The following is a 24,098-nucleotide window of genomic DNA, read 5'->3' as shown; positions in this document are numbered from 1 at the left end:
AGACTTAGGGGTGATCTGATTGAGTCCTGTAAGATGACGAAGGGAATAGATTATGTCCCATTAACAGTTTGATCAAATTAAATTGGTTAGGTCGGACCAGGGGTCATAATTGTAAGTTTTCTAAGGCTGGATCGAATTTTGATGTCAAGAGGTGGTTCTTTCCCCATGGAGTAATGAATCTCGAACACAGGCTGCTGGCTCATGTGGGGACAACAAATTGCTGAATTCCTGCAGGTGAGAGCCTGTATCTGCATGTCAGGGGAATTTACTTTGGGAATTTCAGGGACAGAATGATATCTCTGACTAGTTTCCATCACCTGGAAGCAGAAAATTCCCAGATTTTTCTTACCCCAGATCGTCTGGGGTAAGAGTTTTCAGCTTTCCCAAGGGATGACATGGCTTTGGGTTGGGTGTGGTGTGCATATAATGGCACACACACAAGGTACCACAATTACATGGGCTAGGCTGGATGGACAAGATAGCCGGGCATTGTTTGTATGTTCTTATATAAGTGAGGAGGAACAAATAATCACAAGTGTAAGATATAAGTAAAAAGATTTACCAGAGTAAAATTAATTTTAATTTATTGATAATCCTCCCTCCTTCAGCCTGTGCAAATATCAGTGGAGGCAGGCATCTAAATTTGCCTTGGTCCATGTTAAGGCACTCTAGTAACCCTAAAGAAGAGCGGCAAGGTGGCACAGTGGTTAGCACTGTTGCCTCACAGCTCCAGGAACCTGGGTTCAATTCCGGCCTCGAGTGACTGTCTGTGTGGAGTTTGCACTTCCTCCCCTTGTCTGCATGGGTTTCCTCCGGATGCTCCGGTTTTTTCCCACAGTCCAAAGATACGCAGGTTAGGTGGATTGGTCATGCTAAATTGCCCCTTAGTGTGCAAAAGTTAGGTGGGGTTACTGGATTACGGGGGTATGGTGGAGGTATGGGCTTTAGCTTAAGTAGGGTGCTCTATTCAAGGGCCGGTGCAGACTCGATGGGCCAAATGGCCTCCTTCAGCACTGTAAATTTGATGATTCTATGATAAGGGAATGTACAAAACAACAGCAAGAATATTCTAGTTAAATTTTCTCTCACTGCTTCTGACCTGCTGTCTCATTTGATGGAAGCACACATCTGATTCACACGAATTGGCGCTTTTAAATAAATTATTTTCCAGCCTATACTCCCATCCAACAGGCCCCATAAAATTTATGAACAATTTGTGTAATGTTATTTTCAAATGTCATCAACATTTCCATTTACTCTCCTCATACCTCGAGCATGCTAATTGAATTTTGCTGAAATTTGGGTTCAGGAGTTCATTATTCAGTATAAAACCTCATCCTATTATGATGGGGACCTGACTGAGCTACCCATTGTCCTGCAGAGAAGCCAAGGTGGAGCTACGAGTAGGAGGAACATAAAAACAGACAAAGATCCAGACAGGAAAAGACCTCCTGGTCCGTCCAGCCTGTTCGACATAATTATGATGTCTTGTGCGTCATAGTATAAACATTTCCAACTGTACCTGGAAAGCATGAAATCGAGGCAAAAATCCAGGCAAACGAGAAAAAAAAATTGATAAAAAGAAATTCCTCGCCACTACCTCTTTGGTGATGGAGGCAATGTCAGGAGCTCACTCGAGTCCTGATGACTGGGAATAGTACTTTAGTCTTCAAGCCCGCAGATCCCTGTGTCGGGGTCAATGGGCAGGGGTTGGTTAGGGGAGAGCAGAAGAGTTGTATAACTGAATGGTATTCTGTCAATTTTTAAAAAAACGATGTGCTTTTAAAATTTCATCCTTCGACCGGTGGCGGAGAGAATTACATACCCACACCAATCACAATTAAGAAGCAACATTCGTCTGAACGACACTAAACAATTGTCGGGTTTGCCAGAACAAAATAGATTTTGTCAAGCACAGATCTTTTGGTGAAAGATCAAATATTACAATGAATTGAGAAGAAAAAAAAGCATTTGATGAGGCAACAGGTATTGATTTAAGAGCTGAAAGATGCCAGAACATACAAACTGTGAGGAAAGGCTGGGCCAGAATCTTGTTTCAGTGTGAAAGTAGTAAGGTGTTGATGTCAGCACAGGGCGAGTTTGTAATAAATAACAGCTGGTCGCACTGTGATGAGGGGCTGGAACAACATAGCCAGCACAGCGAGGATAATGTAGAGGTATGAAGTCATGCACAAGGTCACGGCATGAGAAAACACAGGAAATAGAAGGCAGTGGGCCTGTGCTGGCCACTGCACAACAACGGAGAATAAACACAGCCATAAATTAGACGGTTTGAGTGACTCTGAAACAATCGCCAGAGAAAAATAGCTCACTCTTGGCTGAGCAGTTCATTGTGCGTTAAAAGAGAAGTCCCTCTGATCGTGACAGGATTGTTCAATAGTGTGGAATTCATGAATAAAACCAATAAACTGCAGTAGTTTTCATCCATCTCATCTGAATGCTGAATTATTACCTCCCCTCCCCTCAAATCCCCCTCCTCTGAAAAATGCTCAATTAGCCCATGCCTGTGTTGTGGAGCTAATCACAAAACAAATTTGTTAACAGAGGACGTTGTTCTTTTTTTTTCCTGTTTGGGGTTTCAATTGTTTCCATCTTCCTTAGATCTTTAATTGGTACTTGGAATGTTGCATATTTGATAGGTTTCATAATATGACGACCTGAGGTAGTGATGCAAACCAAAATATGACAAACTCCATGGACTATGGTATTCTGCACAATTTTTGTACAATATTTAATGATCCCCTTTTCGAAAAACAAAAAAAGATATTCATTCCTCTCAGGACTTTGAGCTACAAATTAAACCTCAGTCCTGACGTGCACAAGAACAAATTAGATGGCAAACAATGCATGTTGTGGGTCGCAATCAGGGTTGTATCAACACTTTGGGGTATTTGTGTCATCAGTCCCGACGGCTTTGAACAATTCCACTTTTCTATTATATCAATCACATTCTGTGAACTAGGATTTGTAGGTCTACTGTGGGAGCAAACTATAGACTCGTCGAATTCCTGCAGTGCAGAAGAGGCTATTCGGCCCATCAAGTCTGCACTGACCCTCCGAAAGAGGGGTCCAATCCCCTGCCAACCCCAGCCTATCCCCGTAACCTAACCTGCACATCCTTGGATACTAAGCAGCAATTTAGCATGGGCAATCCACATAACCTGCACATCTTTGGACTGTGGGAGGAAACCTGAGCACCCGGAGGAAACCTATGCAGACTTGCAAAATCCCGACAGTCACCCAAGGCTGGAATTGAACCCGGATCCCTAGTGCCTAGTGCTAAGCAGTGCTAACCACTGTGCCACCGTGCCAGTCATTATAGGAATGTAACTGAATCTTTGCAGCAGCTTTCATTTTGGTCGAGTATCATGTTGTGTGATAATAACCAGATGTTGTGGGTGAGATGAATATCGCAACTTATAACTTCACTTCAATAGTTATGGAAGGGCTAAAGTTGTGTTGTGGTTATGTTACCAGACTAGTAATATGGTAGCCAAATCCAAGTTCTGGCATGGAACTACAAAGATTTTAAATCAGTTCAAAAAAGATTTAGAACAAAGTTTTTAATCAGTAAAAGTGATCATGAAGCTGTTGGATTGTTGTAAAACCTATCTGCTTCACTAATGTCTTAGGGATGGGAATCTGCCATCCTTATCGAAGCTACATGTGACTCCAGTTCCACGCCAATGTGGTTAACTCTTAAATGCTCTTAGCTTTAATTTGGAAGATTTAGCAACAGATCTGCCACTCTATTTTTCCAGCCTCTGAGGAGTTTTAAGTATGAAAAGTGCATTCAAGTCCTTACTGCTATGTCTGCTGATAAAATGCACCTATTGCTGCGACCAGCTACTCTGTTTAACCGCAGCTCGCTCCCCCCTTAGTCCGTACGCTACAGGCCCATGGTGATTTTTCCCACCGGCTTTTCAACCCTCCCAATGGCGAGATGGTTGAGTAAGTGAGACGGTCTGACCAGCAAAGCTCCATCAGGCCTCCTGCCATTGGGCAGGTCTGTAGGATGCCCCACCCACCCAGTCTGTGTTGTACATCAACACGGACCACGTGGTTTCACCTCAGATTGCTGCAAGCTTCATAATTGAACTAGAAGCAACAATTTAAAATCAAAGTCACCGATAAAAATGAGGACTTGAAAATGGGACTGAATTAAATTTGCCTATCCTGGTCCGATAATTTCACCAATCTCTAAATACTGCTTCACTGTAGAGTTACACTTGACCTCCACTTCCCTAGATGTGCAATGCTGTGGGAGCCTGGCTAGTATAGACAGAAAATGGTCAGTGAACTAACTCATTAAATTTAAATCTAGCATCCTTCATTCAACCTAATGGTGCTGGGTTTTATTTAGCATTATTATTTCCCATCCTTTAACTTGGCTTCATTGGGCTTAAAGCCTTTGACAATGAAGACAATTGTTATGACAAACAAAATGATACTTTCAATAGTGTATACATCTTAAGAAGCACCTTGGGAACCAAGTCTGACAGGAAAGCGTATTACATATGATATTTAGTTTTATTACTTTTGAAAGAAAGAATATTCACCAGAGATGACTGAAATTGAATGAATGTAAATATTTTGTTCGGTTCATGTCTATCAAAATCTACTGTTATAAAGCTAAAGCAAAGAGAAAGGTATGGGGCGGGATTATCCGTTGGCTGATACCGAAATCGTGAAACGTGATTGGGCGGAGAACAGGTTCTGACCCCAAAATCGTGGCGGGCGCCAATTTGACGCAAAATCGCAATTCTCCGTCACCTCGACAGCGGCACCAATGCGGTCCGGAACGCACATACAGTAAACACCGTTTGCATATCATTAGTGGGCATGACCTGGTATTTTCCGGGGCCTCTGTGATTCTCTGCCTCCGATGGGTCGTGTTCCCGATGGCAAGGTTCACTTGTGCTTTTAGGAATTGTGAAACCGGCGTAGCCACTGCTGAGGGAGAGAGAGAGCATACGGAAAGTGTCCAACATCGCCATAGTTTGCTGACAGTTGTGCCACTGGCCGGGTGGCTTTTGCCAGGGTCAGGGGGAGTAGTGGGTGGGTGGCCAGGAGGTTGGCTCTGGGGTTGGAGTGGACAGGCACGGATCACCATTGCCGCTGCTGGCAAGCCAGCCATGCAGCTACGCATGCTGCTAACAGCCCACTGTAAACCTTGGGCCATGAGTTGAAGTGGTGTACCCCCAGGTCACCCCTTCTAGGTGCCCTCTGATCCCAGCCAACCTGTTAGCCATGTGGGCACATTCCAGCACAACCAGTGCCACCTTGTTGGCTGGGATGAGTGTGTGCGGGTATTGTAATATGTATTTGTGGCTGCAGCTTGTCAGCCGCCCTAGTGTCAATCACGGACCCGTCGAATCCCTCACCATTTTTCATTGGAATCATTTGTGTTCCATGGGCCATTGTTGCTAGCTCCGCCACAGGTTCTGAATTGATTCAGGTTCGGCGCCAGCTTTGCTGTCGTGAAAGTCCACAAATTATGCGCCGGCATCCCTCCTTGTGATCCTGAAGGTCACGGCAGCCTGAATGTCTTCTCCACCAGCTCATCCTTGGACTCCTCCGGTGAGTTCTGTGGGATATTTCATTCATCAGCTCACAGTGCATCCGAAATGTCATGGATGCTCTTTAATTCCGGGCTTCCGACTTCATCCACTTTGACCATGACCAGGCCCATTAAGAAGCCCAGGCTGCAGGATTTGCTGCCATCGCCGAGGTGCCTCAGGTTGAGGGGACCATAGATTGGACACATGTGGCCTTGAGATCACTGTGGCGTCAGTTGTAAGGTGTTCCACTCCCTGAATGTCCAACTAGTCCAAGTCCACCGGATGAACATCATGCACATGTGTGCATGCTTCTCTGGGGCATTTGCGGATCCCTGAGATCTTTGATGACCACCCCAGGCTGCCAGAATGGAGTTGTGGGGGAGGGAGACAAGGGCTACCCGTTGAGGTCATGGATGATGGTGCCAGTGCAGAGGCCCCAGAGCAAGGTGGAGTCCTGTTATAATGGGGCTCACAATGCCACCCGCTCAGTAATCAAACGGTGCATAGGGCTTCTGCCTCAAGCCATCCGGCGTTGCTCTTCAGCATAGCCCCCAGAGAGTGTCCCGAATTGACCTCATCTGTTGTGCCCTCCACAACCTGGCGCAGCAGTGGTGCAATGTGTTGGAGGAGGAGGAACAGTAGGAATGTACCACTTCCTCTGCTGAGGAGGAGGGCCAGGAGGAGCCCGAGAATGACCCAGAGGAAAGGCAGAAGCCAGGGTGCGCCAGGCCAGGAGGACCAGGGATGCTCTCATCGCCTCCAAGTTCGCTTATTAGGAGGCTTGGTGTCCAACAGTTACAGAACCCACCACCCCCCAAACCTTCACCCCACCCCCAAGCTTTTCCACCTTTAAACCTTCACCCCACCAAACCATTCCCCTCCCATCCCCAGCCAGTCAGGACAACGTGTTTCATGTGGGGGAGAACTACATGCACAAACTGGGAGATGAGCGAAGTGCACCAATTTTCATGCCTAAAATTACACTTAGTGATTTTTTTGGGGAAAATTTCACCCTCATAGGATGTAATAAAGAGTCAGTGCTAAACTACGTTGTGCTTCTTTTGAATGTGATGGTGTTATAATGGCGACCTCTCTTAGTTAATGATACTGCTCAATGCTGATTGATTTATGCTCCCCAGTGAGTCAAAGCTTGACATGAATACAATTTAAATGTTTAATGTTGGCCTTTTTAAGGGAATGGTTGACAGTAAGAACAAACTTAGCAGTGTTTGCTGAGTTTTGATGAATGTATTTGCCAATACAGGTCATGGTTGGTTGGAGATTTCTCTAGTATGTGTGTGGCTGGGAATAGCAAGTCGGAATGTTTTATCAGATACATGTTTATAGATGGACTGGACTGTATTTTGAACTATGAAATGTAAGCCACAAAATGTGTGTAGGATGCGTGTGTTAGGGTCCTAGTAAAGTTCCTTCAATGGAGGGGAGAGAAGGAATTATTCTATGCAGCAAGTTGTTATAATCTGGAGTGTGCTGGCTGAAAGGGTGATGCAATGGTAACTTGCAAAAGGAAATTGACTATAATAACCATACAAGAAATGGTTGAATAGCAATGGAGCAAAACAGGGTGATGGGACTATGGGCAGAGTTTTCCAGTTTCCCCGTGGCATGTTTTCCTGTGACGGAGGCAGCTCACCGTCAGCTGCCAGCAGGATCTTCCATTCCTGCCAAAGTCAATGGCGAGCTACATTCCTCGCCCGAGGTGCCATCAGGAACCCTGCAGCGGGGGTTGGCTTTGGCGGGACTGGCAGATCCCATCAACAGGAAGGGCTGGAGAACTCCGCCCTATTAGTGGATAGCTCTTTCACGCCAAAGGTTCACTGGGTCTTATCCTGTGTGGTATGATTCTATGATTAACTCCATTTCCAATGCAATGGGCTTCCATGGTGGTTGAGGCAGGAACCCTCACAACACTTAAGAAGTATTTAGATGAGCACTTGAAATGTCATAGCATACAAGGCTGTGGACCAAGTGGGAAATGGGATTAGAATAGACAGGTGCTTAATGGCCAGTGCAGACATGATGGGACATGGGACGAAGGGTCTTTTTTGTGCTGTAGAATTCTATGGGGGCGATTTTGAGCACACACTCTCCATCCGTGAGAAACGCAGTGCAGACTCAAAATCCGGAGCGAATTTAAAGGGTCTGGAGGCTTGCATGCAGGAATTTCTTCCTGTGTCCTCCTTGCTGGGTTTATGGCCAAATCACTGCTGAGGGAGTGCCCGTCCTTAGTGGGAGGTGGAAAGCAGAAGAAGGAGGTGAATACTGAGAGTCTGCACAAGGGGTGACTGCGAGATAACTGGGTGGGGGTCCCATAAGAGGCCAGACTGCAAGGGCAGAGTCGGGTTCTCAGGAATCTGTTGCATCTCTGCCTCATGACCCTCTCACTTGGGGAAGCACAACTGAACTGTGAGTAGAACCCCCCACTCCGGCAGAACTCTGGTGACCAAGGGGTTAAACGTTATTGAATTTCAATGCCTCTTGTCTAGACATTTGTCTCTCAGCAATAAGTGTGTGCGGCTGTGAAATGGGAGAATGAGGGTGTCCTCCAGAGGTGAGTTTGTCGTGCTTATTGCAGATTTCACTCTAATCAGCTGTGCCTCATCTGTCACAAGAGGCATTCATTAGCTTGATATGCAATTTCACCCTTCATTCACAAGTCAATTGTGCCAATGAAATGTGAATAGCTAAAGTTCACTGCGACTGATTTGAGACCCAATTATCCCTCTACGTGCCACCGTGTCGTCCGACCCGACTGTCTGTCCCTCTACTGTGGCTACATTCGCAGATGTGTTCCCTGTAAAGGGAGCATGCGGAGTCCATGGGCACCATTGAGGCCTCCCATGCCTGCTGGGCACCGCAGGGACTGAGGTGTCTTACTGACCTTTTTAATCACATTTTAATTTGACGTTTTAAGTTTTGTTTGTGATTTGTCTTTTATTTAAGGCAGTATCCCTTTAAGGGGCTGTCCCTTTAATTTGCCTCTCAGCTTATTTAATTTAATCAGAATAGTTGGAGCCCCAATTGTCTCTCTTCATCCTCCCCTCATCACAAAGGACCTGGGGCGGAGGGTGTTGCTTGTAGCAGCCCCATACAACCATAGGCTACCTCAGTTCATGGACTTCCAAGATGACTGCCTTTCTTGTAGCCTTGTGGAGTCCGGGGACCATGCGCCTATATGTTTTTTTACTTATTTGAAAAACCTTTAGTTACAGTTTAGTTTGCACTCCAAACCCACACTCCTGTGGTATGGACACCTGGGGTAGAGAGGGGCAGGGAAAGAGGAGGACCTCCTCATGAACCTGCTCCTGGGCCTGGCCATCAACAGCTCCAGGCAGCGGGTGACAAAGGGGGTCATCCAACCTGGCTGTTTGCTCCTCTACTGCAGCTACATTCACGGCTGGATGTCCCTGGAGAGCAGCACCGGCGGATAGAATTAAGCACAAGTAAACATGAACTAGTGCTTGAACAAGGAGAAGTTGGCATCATGTGTGCTCCAGGGATGGTGTTGAAATAGCCAAGAAAAAGTTGATTGAGATCCAGGAGTGTTAATGGACCTGACGCTCAAAATGACTGGCCTACACACAGAACAACACTCAGCAAAGCCAATGGAATGTTGTACTACGCAGCTCAAACAGTAAAATACCACAGTAAGAAGACTTGCAACACCAGGTTAATACAGTAAAATACCAGTTAGAGGAAGTCACAATCGAACTGTATGATGCTCTGGTCAGACGGGACATTGGATACTGATTGTGAACAAGCAATGGAGACATTCACATGCTTGAAGACGCGTAGAGGAGAGTAATGAGCCTGATCCCTAATGACAACAAGTTTTGCTGTGAAGATAGGCTGGAGAGAGTTATGTCTTTCATCCTGGATAAGAGATGTCCAAGTGCTGGGAAGGAAAACCCTGCATTCACCGTAGAAAGAAGGCATTGAAGCAATGAGTGGGCGAGGGATCCCCCTCCTAGCAGTGTGAACAGGAAACATTACCCCTCCCCCTTCCTGCATGAGTTTTGCTTTCACATGTTGTGGACTCCCAGCTCTGGACACACTTGTAAATGAAACAATTTGAGGGTTCCTTGTCTCTGCTACAAAAATACAAACATTTCTCCAACATCCCACTGGACACATACAGCTTTTTGTTTCTTTTTTTCATTCTGAGGATTTGGGCATCGTTGGCAAGTCAGATTTTATTGCCAGTCTCTAGTTGCATGGAGCTGATACAACCGAGCGCGCTGCTTGGTCACTTCAATGAGCAACTAAGGGTCAACCACATTGGAGTGACTCTGCAGTCCCAAATAAGGCAGACTGGGGAAGGATGGCAGGTTTCCTTCCCTGAATGAGATTAGTGAACCAGTTGTATTGAACAGTTCATTTTAAATACCCCGGGCGCGATTCTCCCATGCCGCCGGCAGGCGATTCTCCGAGGAGCCATTTGCGCCAGTGCGTTTGGCGTGGCACTGGTCACGGGCCGCTGTCTGGGGTTGCCGATTCTCCGGCCTTGATGGGCTGAGCGGCCGTGCGGAAACGGCAGCGTCCCGACGGCGCTGTTCACCCCTGCTCGCAGCCGGCGGGAACTTTGCGCGTAGGGTCGGGGGCGGGCGGCCTGTAGGGCGGGGAAAGCGTTCCCTCACCGGGGGGGGCCTCCGATGGGGTCTGGCCCGTGATCGGGGCCCATGATCGGCGGGCCGGCCTCTCCAGCCCCAGCCCTATTTTATTAGGTGGCCGGCCCGTGAACCCATACGCCATGCTGCGTTGGGGCTGGTGCACTGAGGAAGCCCCCCCCGCGCATTCATGGGTTGGCGCGGCACCCATGTGGCGCCGGGAGGTGAGGCTGGAGTGGCGTGAACCGCTCCAGCATCGTGCTGGCCCCTGTGGCGCTACTGCCTGCGCCCGTTTCACGCGAACACTCTGTTTCCATTTCGGAACCAAGAAGGAGCCTTTCCAGCTATCTCCACAGGGAGTTTTACTGTCTGGGTGTGCTGAACATGTAACTCCTCTGAGTTTTCAAAAGCCTCCATGGTCTCAACCCTCCCTATCTCTGTAACCTCCAGCCCACTGCAGCTCTCCGGCATTTTTGAGCCTTTTCCATCCTGGCCGCTTGAGAATTCCTCATTTTCATCACTGCCAATTGGCAGCCATGCCTTCATCTGCCTAAGCACTGAGGTCCGGAATTCCCTCCCTACCTCTCTCTCCTCCTTTAAGATAGGTTCCTTAAAACCAACCTTTCAGGCCAAGCTTTTCGTTGCCAGTCCGAATAGAACTTGGTGGCACATTTTGCCTGGTCTCGTTCTGTGAAGCAGCTTTGGGATGTTTCACTGTGTTAAAGGCACATTATCAATTTAAGGACATCACTGTACATTTCTGCTTCTTGACATATGATTGAGATGGCTCAGTAACCAGAAGTAAAGTTCCGGTTTGTGCGGTTGTTAACTTGGGCGCAGCTATTCACATGGCCGGACCTGCCTTCGCTGCGGCAAAACGTGCCACAGGAGAGCGAGGAATCCCCACCCCATATGTCAGTATCACATACGTGTGGGACATTCATCAGAACTGAGAATGCCAGGATAGGCAGAAGTGCTTCTGCTTGAAATCATTTGTTTCATTCAACGAGGCAGAAGGTAATCAGGAGTATGTATTGTATATTTTTTGGACTGAGCTTCAATCCTGGCCCCCATCACCTGAGGACATCTGCAACAAAAAATACCCTGTTCTTCAATTCAGCAATCCACCTGCAATGTTCACCATGTGTAGTGTTCAATTTACAAGTGGGAAACCTGCATTGTGTTGACTTTCAGTGTCTACTATAGGTTTGTTATACTACTCATTTGACCGTGATCAATTTCAGTTATTGAATTTATTTGATCAATTTCCAAGCTGCCCATTCATCTAATTGGGGATCACGTGTACACCCATGAAAGCTCTTTACAGTGCAGAGTGGGTGCAATATTCATTCGCTGTATATATCGACCAGGCGAATGGCTCACCCATCCACCAGGCATATTTGGCAGGGGGTACGTTCAATTTTCTTGCTTGGACCTACTTTGTATGGAATGAATAAGTTGTCAGCATTGATTGTGTTCCTTTTTGGCAGCTGGTCCATTGGGATGGCAGGGAATCTGTCGGAGTGGCGGCTGCTTAAAGGAATGGAACAATTTTCAAAGGCAATAGTGAAGAGTGAGTTATCGAAGCAGCAGGCTGAATAATATCATCCAGGGCTCCCTCGTTTCCCCCATGAAAAACGTGCAGATGTTCTGAGAGCAAATGAACATCAGGAGGTAGGTCCTCTTCCCCATGCACCTGAATCATTGCCTTGAGCATTTCATGGAATAATGCAACTATTGGGGACAAGCTTATAGATTGCAAACAATCCAGGCTCACATTTCAGTGCAGTATTGATGGAGCACCGTGCTGTTGCAGGTTCAGCCCTTCAGATAAAGACATTAAAGTGAGGCTGTTGGGTGTACAAGGATCTCAGTTACTATCCAAATAGGAGATGGGGAGTTCTTCCTGCTGTCCTTGTCAATCTTCCTTAATCAATCAACATCTGAAAGAAGCTAAAGTATGGTGATTTATTTCATTGCTGTTTGTGGGATCTTACTGAGTGTAAATTGGTAGCTGATTTCCTACAGCAGGGTAGCACAGTGGTTAGCACTGTTGCTTCACAGCACCAGGGTCCCAGGTTCGATTCCTGGCTTTGGTCACTATCTGTGCGGAGTCTGCACGTTCTCCCCATGTCTGCTTGGGTTTCCTCCGGGTGCTCCGGTTTCCTCCCACAAGTCCCGAAAGACGTGCTTGTTAGGTGAATTGGACATTCTGAATTCTCCCTCAGTGTACCCGAACAGGAGTTGGAGTGTGGCGACTAGAGGATTTTCACAGTAAATTTATTGCAGTATTAATGTAAGCCTACTTGTGACAATAAAGATTATGGGCGGCATGGTAGCACAGTTGCGTCACAGCTCCAGGGTCCCAAGTTCGATTCCCGGCTTGGGTCACTATCAGTGTGGAGTTTGCACTTTCTCCGTGTCTGCTTGGGTTTCCTCTGGGTGCTCCAGTTTCCTCCCACAGTCCAAAGATGTGCAGGTTAGGTGGATTGGCCATGCTAAATTGCCCTTAGAGTCCAAAAAGGATAGATGGGGTTACTGGGATAGGGTGGAGGTGTGGGCTTAGATAGGGTGATCTTTCCATGGGCCTGTGCAGACTTGATGGGCCGAATGGCCTCCTTCTGTACTGTAAATTCTATGATCTACATACACTCGGCATCAAAAATAACCTTATTGGTTGTAAAGCACTTTGTGATTTTAAAACTTCTTTCACAGAATGTGGACGTCATTGACTCGACCAGCATGTGTTGCCCATCCCTAATCTAATTGCCCTTGAGAAGATTGTGGTGAGTTGGCTTCTTGAACCACTGCAGACCCTGTGGTGTGGGTACACCCACAGTGCAGTTAGGAAGCGAGTTCCAGGACTTTGACCCGGCGACGGTGAAGAAACGTTGATTTATTTCCAAGTCAGGATGGTGTGTGGTTTGAAAGCAAGCTTGCAGGTTCTGAGGTTGTGAAGCCCATGGTGTAAATGCAAGTTCTTCCTGTACTGAACTAAAATTATACAGAAAATAGCAAGGATTTTGGGGCCATGTGACCAATAGATTTGACTGCCAGCAGAGAGGGTCAACTTGAACCCAATCCCAAGTTTACAATAACCAATGTAAATACTGCATCTTCCCACAGCTAAGCACATAAAGATTATATTAGATGCTGCTTTCTCTCTATCCCGCTGAGAGAAAATTCTGCAGCACAGCAGGTTTGAACGCCTAGTGGATGTAAACTATGTACTTACAATATTTTTGACGTGCTTCACCATCACAGACAGCTTGCTGTTCTCCCAGGAGATGCAGAGCTGTGTGCTCGCTGACAATTTCCCAGTGTGAGATACAGTCTCTGAAAGACAAGCGAGTGCATCAAAATGCATCAACCGTGACTTGAAAGTATTTATCTTATCTTTCAGGTATTTTCTATATGTGCCATGGACTTTATCAAGCAGTAAGGTGAGGAATGATAAACAATAAAGTGTGTGATTTCGGTACCTGGTGATAATGGCACAGAACGTCTTTCATTATTTGGAAAGCAATGGAAAAATGTGTAGACAAGATCACTCTGCAAAATATGAAAGTGAAAATTTTCATTAAAAGATTGTGTAAATGTTATGGTAGATTTCCTCTGTTGCCATTCCTGGCACGAAAGTTCCATCCACATTGGAAATTTGGGCATGAAAGTTGACACACTCCAGTAATTCTGCTCAGGATACAGTGAACCATCATGGGCAAATATGGTTAAAAACATTGAATTTGCAGTAACAATGAGGACAAGATTGTCAGCGTTTGCTATTGTTACTCCATTGAAACTGGTTGCAAATTCTGGAGTCTGTGCATTGTTACGGGCAGGAGCAAGAGACAGGCGAACTGTACCCATTTCCTCTTGGGCTTGTGGCGCAATGGAAGCACGTCCGACTCCAGATCAGAAGTTGTGTGTTCAAATCACGTCAGGCTCACGGAGGTTTGCTGCAGATGGATCCCGGAATTTCTCTGGGGCAGCACAGTAGCACAGTGGTCAGCCACGTTGCTTCACAGCTCCAGGGTTCCAGGTTCAATTCCTGGCTTGGGTCACTGTCTGTGTGGGGTCTGCATGTTCTCCCTGTGTCTGCGTTGGTTTCCTCCGGGTGCCCTGGTTTCCTCCCACAAGCCCCGAAAGACCCAGTGTTAGGTGAATTGGACATCCTGAATTCTCCCTCTGTGTACCCGAACAGGTGCTGGAATGGTGACTAGTGGCTTATCACAGTAACTTCATTGCAGTGTTAATGTAAGCCTACTTGTGACAATAAAGATTATTATTACCACTGATCAACAAGCAGGTGTTTTGAATTTGTTTTAAAGTATCGTGTGGGGTGGTTTCACAATCTATCGGTTTTCGATTTACTAGTTATCCGCAACAAACTTAGGTTATGATTAACTTAAAGGGTTAGTTTATTATATATTAAAAAAAACACCAGGGGAGGTGTATCTGCAACTTCTCACTCCAGATACACACATGTACACACGTGCGCACAGCAACAACAGGATAGAAAGGAGTACAAGAACCATGGAAATGACTGTTGGTTTCTGTCAGATTTTCAGAGTCCTTGAAGTTAAAGTTCAGAGGGTGTCTCCCTTGTGGTGAAGTTCATTCCGATGAGTTTCTGGTTGTCAATAACGATCTGAAAATCCTTGAAATGAATGATGCTGCAGCATGATGGACTTTCTGTACTTAGGCCACTTGGCAGACATTGATCAGAGACTTATAAAAACAAGCAGGCTCTGTAGAGTTGAGCGGTGGAAACCGACTGCTTACTCAGGCATATTGCTAGAGTCCTATCCAGTTGATTTCAAAGCAACAGTCTGAGGATTTCTCAGTTCTCAAAGGCATATAGAGATTTCAAAATGGTGACTTGAGTTATATGACCTTTTTTCTCCACAATGAATTTGAAAGTGTCTGGAATTAGCTTTAATTTCAAGATTGATAATGTCTCTGTCATTACTTTTTGAAAGAGTGGAGGGTCTAGTGTTGGAAAACTAGGAAGACCCACTGACCCCGCGAGCAAGGTGAGCTTATTAGATACAAATGACATCCCCTTGGTTACCCTTTGAAATGGGCCTGGAGACAAGTTCTGATGTATAATTCTTCTGGTCTTTTGTGTTTACAAGGGGCGTGAACAATTAAGTGTGTGTTGCTCTTTTTAGCCTTAGTCTATTTGCTCTGATTACGTCACCTTTGCTCATGAGTCGCCAGGTATCTTTATGATACCGCCATGTGGTTCAAGTTCAGGTTATGATTAATAACACAGCACACCGCTTAGTAAGGATTAAAACAACGGTCATTTATTATATACAACAAGCAATATTAATACCCTAATACTACTTTCTATATAATATACCTATCACTACTGGCCAATACTTAAACTTAGGAAGAGCCCACCAGGTCAGGGAAACGAATGGCTTGTCCAATCAGATCTGGCCCGCGGGATTCAAAAGGCTGCTACAGGTCGGTGGCTAGGTGTCTCTACTGGATAGCGATCGCTGGATTCAAACTTACCATTGCCAGTGGCTGGTCTTGCGAAGGTCTCGAGCAGGCGAAGAGGAGAGAGAGAGAGATCTGAACTTGGACCCTCACTTTTATAGGGCCCCGGGGCTTCCCGCCTCCCGGGGCGGCCCTTGACCCTGAGTCCCAAGTGATTGGATCTGTCCCCAATCTCTGGGGTCGATGTGTCCAATGGTGAGGCGATCCCTCGATCAGGGGGTGGTCGCTCACCTGTCTTTGTTTCGGCCACTGCAGGCGCCGACAGGTCTGTCCTGGTATTCAATTGCTAATATGTTGCAATTGTTCCCGGGGATAGCCGATTTAACTGTGGATGTCTGAATAGATGGGCTGCAAACAGTCCTGAATGCAACAGCAAATACCTGGGTTGATGGGCTGTTGATAGCCCTGAGTATCGATCTGGGCTAACTTCCCAGAGCCGAATATGCAATACTGTCTGCAGCTGTCTGCTTGTGTCTTCTTAGCTGCTTTTCCCAGCAGTCTTTCGGGTTAGCCATTTTAAACTGGGTTTTGGCCAGATTAATCGGAACACAGCCATTTTACGTGGCTACATGTGAGATTCCAGAAGCTGAGAAAATAATTCCATTAATCCTGCAACTTCTGGAGGGTAGCTCCCAGACAAAGGGCCTGTTCTGTGGTCATGTGACTTAAAGTAGCCATCTTTTTTTGGTTCCACTGAAAGAACATAGAACATACAGTGCAGAAGGAGGCCATTCAGCCCATCGAGTCTGCACCAACCCACTTAAGCCCTCACTACCACCCTATCCCCGTAACTCAATAACCCCTCCTACCCTTTTTGGTCACTAAGAGCAATTTATCATGGCCAATCCACCTCAAGTTTTTTTTAATGGCAAAATAATAAAGTTCTGGATTTCTTGTCATGCCATATGGAACTCAGCACTCCTTCTGCACTTGGAGGAGAAATTTGTTCACATAGTGTTGCTACTAGTGTGTCACACAGATTTATCTCAATTTCTCAGAGGCAGCACTGCAGGCTGATAGCTAGAGGGCCATATCTTAACTATTATCATTCACTCCCAGGCAAGTGTGCTACAAAAGGTGTCTGCCACATTTGGGAAGCTGTCTTCAACAGTCAATAACTTGAGAATCACAGAATTGTTAAAATGCAGGAGGATGCCATTTGGCCCATCATGTCTACATTGGCTTGCCGCATAACCAATTCATCTAATGCCATTCCCCTGTCTTCTCCCCCCATAACTCCGCAGATTCCTCCTGTTCAGATTACAACCTAATTTCCCCTTTGAATGCCTTGATTGAACCTGCCTGCACCGCACTCTCAGATAGTCCATTCCGGGCCTTAACCACTGGTTGTGTGAAAAAGCTTTTTCCTTGTGTCATATCTGCTTCTTTTGGCAATTACTTTAAATCTTTGCCCTCTGGTTCTCATGTCAAAGTGCCAGGTGTCAAAGTGGGAATAGTTTCTCCTATCCATTCTGTCCAGACCCCTCATGATTTTGAACGCCTCGAGAAAGACTCCTCTCAGCCTTCTTTTCATGAAGTAAGATAATCCCAACTTCTCCAATCTATCCTCATAACTGAAATTCCTCATCCATGGAAACATTGCCATGAATCTTTTCTGTTCTTTCTCCAATGCCTTCAAGTCCTTCATAAAGTGTGGTGCCCAGAACTGGGCGCAGTTTAGCACACTGGGCTAAATCGCTGGCTTTTAAAGCAGACCAAGCAGACCAGCAGCACGGGTTCAATTCCCATAGCAGCCTCCCCGAACAGGTGCCGGAATGTGGTGACTAGTGGCTTTTCATAGTAACTTCATTGCAGCCTACTTGTGACAATAAGTGATTTTCATTTCATTTTCAACTAGTGTCTTATACATATTCAACATGGACTTCCTTTTGTAAGGTGTCTTCTGGTGATTCTATGGTCTTCAACTCTTCACAATTCATGTTTCCTTCAATACAAGATCCATTCTCACCAGCTCTCTGCTTAGTGATTCAGCCAAAAAACAGTCAGTTTGTTATGCTTGGCATTGCAGTACTTGCTTTTGGTCTTCACTCCACATATACCCTGGCTGACTGCCCTTATGCATCTGTGTGTCTTCACACAGCAAGACCAGCTGCTTCTTGCTTTATGTCCAGGTGTCAAAGCTTGCACTTCATTAGATTTTAACCTTGACCCCTGTCCCCATAGCACAAGATCACATGGGCTTGTCTCTGAGCGGACAAGTCCTTAGTCTTAGGTCACATGCCTTGTGTCCTCCAGATTTTGGAGGTCACTCCTTCCAACTCCCCAGTTTACCTTGAATTAAAAGAGACAGTTTAAAACATAACCATCTTATAAAATCTCCCATTAGTAACACTAAAATCCATTGAGAAAGACACACCTTGTTGAATGAGGTGTAACTGTCATTTTGATACTGTACTAACTTTATAATTGCTGCTAAACACCCTCACTGGCTCTGATATGTTAATTTTATGGAACATCACATTTTTCCATTATTGTTGAAAAAATCCAACACATCTTAAAAATATTTTTTCAAGTTTATTTATGTTGATATTATAGCTTCTATCTAAACCCAATCATAATCATTTATTTTGCTATCTGAAAACGTTTAATTAAAAGTGAGGGATAATTAGTGCTTTTAGCTTCCTGGTTTTGTGTGTGAATATTTCAAAGGCACTGAGGAATGCATCGTTGCAGAGTCCAGCAGGCCCAATGTTATTCCACGCTCCAATTAGCAGAAGGCAGGATTTCTGCCCAGCACTGTGAGGAAGTCCGGCCTTGGAGAGCTTCCTGCCAATCTCCAGTCATTTCAGGAATGGCACTGCAGTAGCCAAAAGGGGCACTGCAGCCAACTGTTTGGAACTAAATGTGGGAACCGGAGGAAAGGTAAATGACCGGGGTTAGGGGGCGGTGGGTGGTGTAGGGATGGCCTTTGGGGTCGCGTGAGCGGCGATCAGGATCTCTGACGATAGGTCGGTGGGGCAGGGATGTCCAAAGGTCACCGGGCCCTAAGGGAGGGTCCCACCAGTCAGAAGGGGGCATTTGGTGGAGGCCCCCACCCTGACCTTTCACCCGAAATCAAACTTAGTTCAATTTTGGGTTTCCATGCCTGATTGCCATCTGCTCGCCAAGGTAAAAATTGAGGCAGGGTGGGAAAAAGCTATTAGGTGGCCAATTAAGGGCTTTAATTTGGGGCGAGGGTAGGCTTCCCGTCTGAGGCCCTGCCTGTCCCAGGTTGGGGCGAGTAAGATCCTGGAGGGAATCCTGTCCTTGCAGATAGGGTATAGATTGTTGCTTCCTTCATTCAGACAATCTAAATGGCTCCTGCTTCTACTGGATGGTTCATAATCAGAAGTTAAATCTTGAGCTCCATTGATCTTGACCACCAAAGCCAGCTGGGTAATGAACTCAAACAGATCACAGTATCAGTAAACCAACTAAAGTTTATTTCACATTAGTTTGGCACCCACTGCAGTTAAGGTTTTGACCATCTTTGATAAACACAGTCCAAAACCTCTGCTTTAAAATGAAACTGACAGCTACCATATTTCCCAGGGAGCTATGGACTGGCCTGGGCAGAGAACTGGACAGAAATACGATGGGTATAATTTTGGATTAAAGAAATGGATCTATTGGAGAGTTCTCATTTCTCATTTTCAGCCAGGTAGCAAAGGCACGTTGCTCACAAAACTCCAAACACTTCAATCACTTTGCAGCCACTAAGTCTAACAGCAGCAATATTGGAGTATTATGCTCCTGGCCTCTTCACTTTAGATAGATCTCATTATTGTAAGATGAGCATGGTGTGCGTTGAATCGAATTAGCTGTAAAACATGAGCTCCTTTATTTTTGTAGCACTGGAAGTTGGATGTTGCTGTTGAACCTTGATGAGAGATGGGCCTCAGGGATCAGACTTGGGTCTTATTTTCATTCTGTAGTTAGGTTTCTTGTAACCTTGTTCACTAAAGAGGCCTTTTCTTTCTATCAATAATGCTTTGAGCAAAGTCTTTCACAGACATTGGAATGACATGAAGATTAATCATAGCTGGAACATTTTGGGATCAATATTAAGACAGATCTTACAAATTCAATTAAAGAGAGGTTGAAACTGGGGGCAATGAATCAATACGAACACCGATTTTCTGGTGAGATATATGAAACAGAGATAGGTTGCAACATCTGATAAGGCCCAAAAATGGGCACGGGGATTGTTTCCGATCTGTGGGCAGCGCACAAACGTTGTGTTGTCTACTCGTTAATATGATTTTAGTGGGCAGCCATGCTAAGCGCAGTGCTGGGTGACTACATGCCTGAGCTGTGGGCGCAGAGTTATGAGAGGCTAGCATCAATCACCTGTACTACGTAACAACTGCCTGCACCTCTTAAAAGGGGGGTGGACATTTTGACTGGAGCAGATGCTGGAAGGGATTTTAGAAGTGAATTTTCCCTAAGAAAGAGACAAAAATGGCACAACTTAACAGAGAGTAGGTTACAAGGTTCACTGCGGCAGTAATAGAGGTCCTTTATCTTTAGGGGACTCTGGTCAAACACTGCCAAAGGCAGTGGGAATAGATATCTATCACGGTCAATGCCAGTCATGTAGCCACAAGGACATGGATGTGGTATTGCAAGAAGTTCAATGACCTCACATGAGTGGTCAAAGTTAGTGAATGCATCTTCAAATATCGTTTCCTCTGAACTGCACCACTAGCCTCCCACGCTGCTGAATGCACCATACCCCCAACCCTCAACTGCCAACAATTTGTCTTGGTTGCAACTCACACCTAACATGCATATGCTTTATCTTACACCAAAACATTGATACATTGCCAGATATTCAACTATGTCAGGCACCTTAGCCCAATATGTCTTACCGCACTCACCGACATATTTCCCATTCTCTTGCAGGACAAGGTGGCACATAGCCAGAGGCCGTAGCACCTACTGTGCTAATAATGGCCAGCACTGTTTCCTCCATGTGAGTGTGTCTGTCTCCCTCTGGTTAGCTCCTGCTGCCTCCAGTTATGTGCCACCTTGTTCTGTAAGCACTGGGCATGTGAACAGGGTAAAATCTGTTTGGCTAATGTAGCTGTCATCGTTGAATAGCTGGCAGTGTGTGCAAGCTGTGAGATGTGCGTGTGAAGCTTGCAGAAGTGCTATGTGTGTGAATGTACAGCAAAGCACAAGGATGTTAGGCAGACATTGTTGCTATGTGAGAAATGGCGGGGTGGTGCATTGAGCAGAGCATGAGACTAGTGATGCAGTTGGTAGGATATGACATTTGGAGATGCATTCACCGACCATGACAATTTGAGTGAGGTCATTGAACTTCTTGCGGCACTCCATTCTAGTCCTTGGGGCTTGACCCCTGGCATTGACTTCCATAGAATCCATAGAATTCTGCAGCGCAGGAGGCCATTCGGCCCAAAATGTCTGCAACGACCCTCCAAAAGAGCACCCTACCTAGTCCCACTTCCCTGCCCTGTCTCCATAACCCACAAAACCTGCACATTTGGACACTAAGGGAAAATTTCGCATGGCCAATCCACCTAACCTGCACATCTTTGGTGTGGGAGGATACCGGCCCACCCGGAGGAAACCCACACAGACACAGGGAGAAAGTGCAAACTCCACACAGATAGTTACCCAAGGCCAGAATCGGACCCTGGCCCCCGGCGCTGTGAGGCAGCAGTGCTAACCACTGTGCCACTGTACCTGAATAGCAATCAACTCCCACTGCCTTGACTGTTCATCTGGAAGGCAGGACATCCCTCCCCTTCTTCACGTCATCCACAAAAATCTCTTATGCAGTGTCCAAAAACCTTGGAGCCCACTCTCTCTCCTATTGTGTCAATGTTTCCCAGGGCAGATTATCTTCAACCCCAACAACCAGCACCTCCTTTGGCCATAATTTACATGCTATTTAAGCAGCACAGGATAGCTTTAAGTGGTGCCAGCCATTCATGATATTGGTCCCTACTGATGTGTCCAGTCAATAACAGTAGCAGAGTGGGTAGCACTGTTGCTTCACAGCTCCAGGATCCTAGGTTTGATACCCGGCTTGGGTTACTGTATGAGTGGAGTCTGCACGTTCTCCCACTGTCTGCGTGGGTTTCCTCTGGGTGCTCCGGTTTCCTCCCACAAGTCCCAAAAGACGTGCTTGTTAGGTAATTTGGACATTCTGAATTCTCCCTCTGTGTACCCAAACAGGTGCCGGAATGGGGCGACTAGGGGCTTTTCACAGTAACTTCATTGCAGTGTGAATGTAAGCCTACTTATGACAATAAAGATTATTATTATAAATAGTCAATGAACAGCATACCGAGCTCTAGCTCGTGCAGAGATCATTCAAATGCACCAACAGCACAATGTTGGTGTATTGCCTGTGTTACAATCAACAGACCCATGCTGTTGTGCATCGCAATCCCTGTGCCCAATTTTAGGAGTCATCCAGTTTTGCTGCCATACTCTTTCATCGATGTTTTGTACTATTTACCTTTGCAACCTGAGGTGATCCATTCAGCAAATACCTCACATATGCATTCAGTTCGTCCTTTCTTCTCCTGGCCAATTCTCTTCCCTTAGATAGTCCAATCAGAGGCTTGTAAGGAAATCTGGAACACAGAAGTTTGCATGGCCACTTTTCAAAATCAATAATCTACTGGGAGAAATGTTACGAGAGCACCAAGTCCTGCAAATGTGAATGATTGCATCCAGATCAATAGATGGAAATGTCAAATTTAAGAGGAACTTTTCTAAACAGTTGGTGGAGAAAGAACTGTGAAAACCTGTAGTCAGTGGTATTTTTCAATCATTGTTTGCTGCCAGTTGAACGGAAATCATTTCATCCGATCCTGCACATTCCTATCAACCACCCCGTGGTCTGGTATGGCGCACATATGGTGCAAAGATCTGCTGCAATGAGGCATCTCGACTACAGTTTTCAAAGAACATCTACTGCAACAGTGTGACGTTTCTATTCTTCACACCAATCACTCTGATCCTGTACATCAAATTAATGTCAAACATGCTGAACTGTGGGTAGATTCATGTTGTAGCCCCAAACCCATCGATAACCAGCTTGAGATTGTACAAAAACCCTTTCACTTTGGATCCTTATGAAGCATGACTGAGGGAGAGAGGGAGGATGATTTCTACCTCATTAGTCTGGCTGGAATGGTATCTATGTCGCAGAGGTGTATGCCTGTTGCACCTTCAAATCCTACTCATAAGAAAGGACTTATTTTTGAGAAGTGTCTCAACCTGGTTCACTTAAAATGAGTCACTTTGAAATTGTTAGGACTCTGGACTAGATCCCAATGTATGATGGGAAATTGGACAAGAAACACCAACAATTTAAACTGTGAGGAAAGGGTACTTCACCCCCAGGAGTATCCCACTGACAAACAGGGATCTTTCATATTAAAACAAACTTTATTCTTAACACAGGACCAACTACATTAACATCTCAGAAAATAACTCACAATTAACAGTTAAACAATTTGTGACAATAAAAGGAAACACTAACTTCCAACTTATATTTGCTCAATCTTCAATTAAGCAAAGTTCATTACAGTTCAAAGGCCACTTGTAAATAAAGTTAGCAAACACAAATATACTTGCTGTCCGCTGTGTAGAGAGCTGCTTTCAGGAAAGGAGGGAGACCCTTTCCAGGCACAACTTACAAGTCCTTCTGCCTTTGGCAAGTTAAAAGCTAAACTGCCTGCAACAGACCTGGCCCCTCCCATTAATTACTGTTATAACCTGCCTGCTTACCATTGGCTGGGGACTAATGACAATCCCACAATCCTGTGGGAGTATGAGCTTCCCCAATGAGGGGGGGCGGAGAAATCATTAGCTGACTCTCTGTATAAATAAAGCTGGCCAGTTTGGAACTAGCAGGAAGGAGTAAGCAGCAAGTGAGGTTGCTGCTGTTATGTGTATATATGTTATTGTAAATAAATGTTATTTCTTGTATCCTTGAAACTCGTGCTGGATTCTTCGTGGCCCTCACAAAATTACATAATCTCTATCTCACTCAGATCCCATGACCATGCTTACCTAACTCTAAACACAATCCCTTTAATGATCTGAACCCCCAGGGAACTTTCTTTCCATAAACAAAATGCATTGGCCCTATATAAGTAAGCAAGTGAATGGTTAGAATCAATGATTATCTTACTTTTATGACACTTTAATCACATCTTTTGTAGGCACAGCGGCTGCCCGTAAGTTATACCAGGATTTTTAAAAATATGACTGCAACAGATATATAGTACAATAAACCTCCTACATTTATCACAAAATGGTAATGGCTATTGTTATATGGGCTAGCTTGCCACACACCAAGATACCACAAACAGTAATGAAACAGGTGGTCTGT

General features: G+C 45.5%; 1 protein-coding gene across 1 annotated transcript in view; it reads right to left on the bottom strand.

The window, feature by feature from the left end:
- The window catches only part of LOC140388097 (phosphatidylinositol 3-kinase C2 domain-containing subunit gamma-like), a 310,331-nt gene that overhangs the window by 25,467 nt on the left and 260,766 nt on the right, over positions 1-24,098 (bottom strand). Inside the window, exons 30-32 of the mRNA XM_072471736.1 lie at positions 22,212-22,329; positions 13,693-13,762; positions 13,446-13,546 (exon numbers count right to left, since the gene is read on the bottom strand). Of these exons, the coding sequence (XP_072327837.1) occupies positions 13,446-13,546; positions 13,693-13,762; positions 22,212-22,329 (289 nt within the window). The remainder of the gene's footprint in view (positions 1-13,445; positions 13,547-13,692; positions 13,763-22,211; positions 22,330-24,098) is intronic.

This window comes from Scyliorhinus torazame, chromosome 13, assembly GCF_047496885.1.
Source record: "Scyliorhinus torazame isolate Kashiwa2021f chromosome 13, sScyTor2.1, whole genome shotgun sequence".
Classification (NCBI taxonomy): domain Eukaryota; kingdom Metazoa; phylum Chordata; class Chondrichthyes; order Carcharhiniformes; family Scyliorhinidae; genus Scyliorhinus; species Scyliorhinus torazame.
The sequence above is the reverse complement of the archived record's forward strand: the minus strand, read 5'-3'. Positions and strand labels throughout refer to the sequence as shown.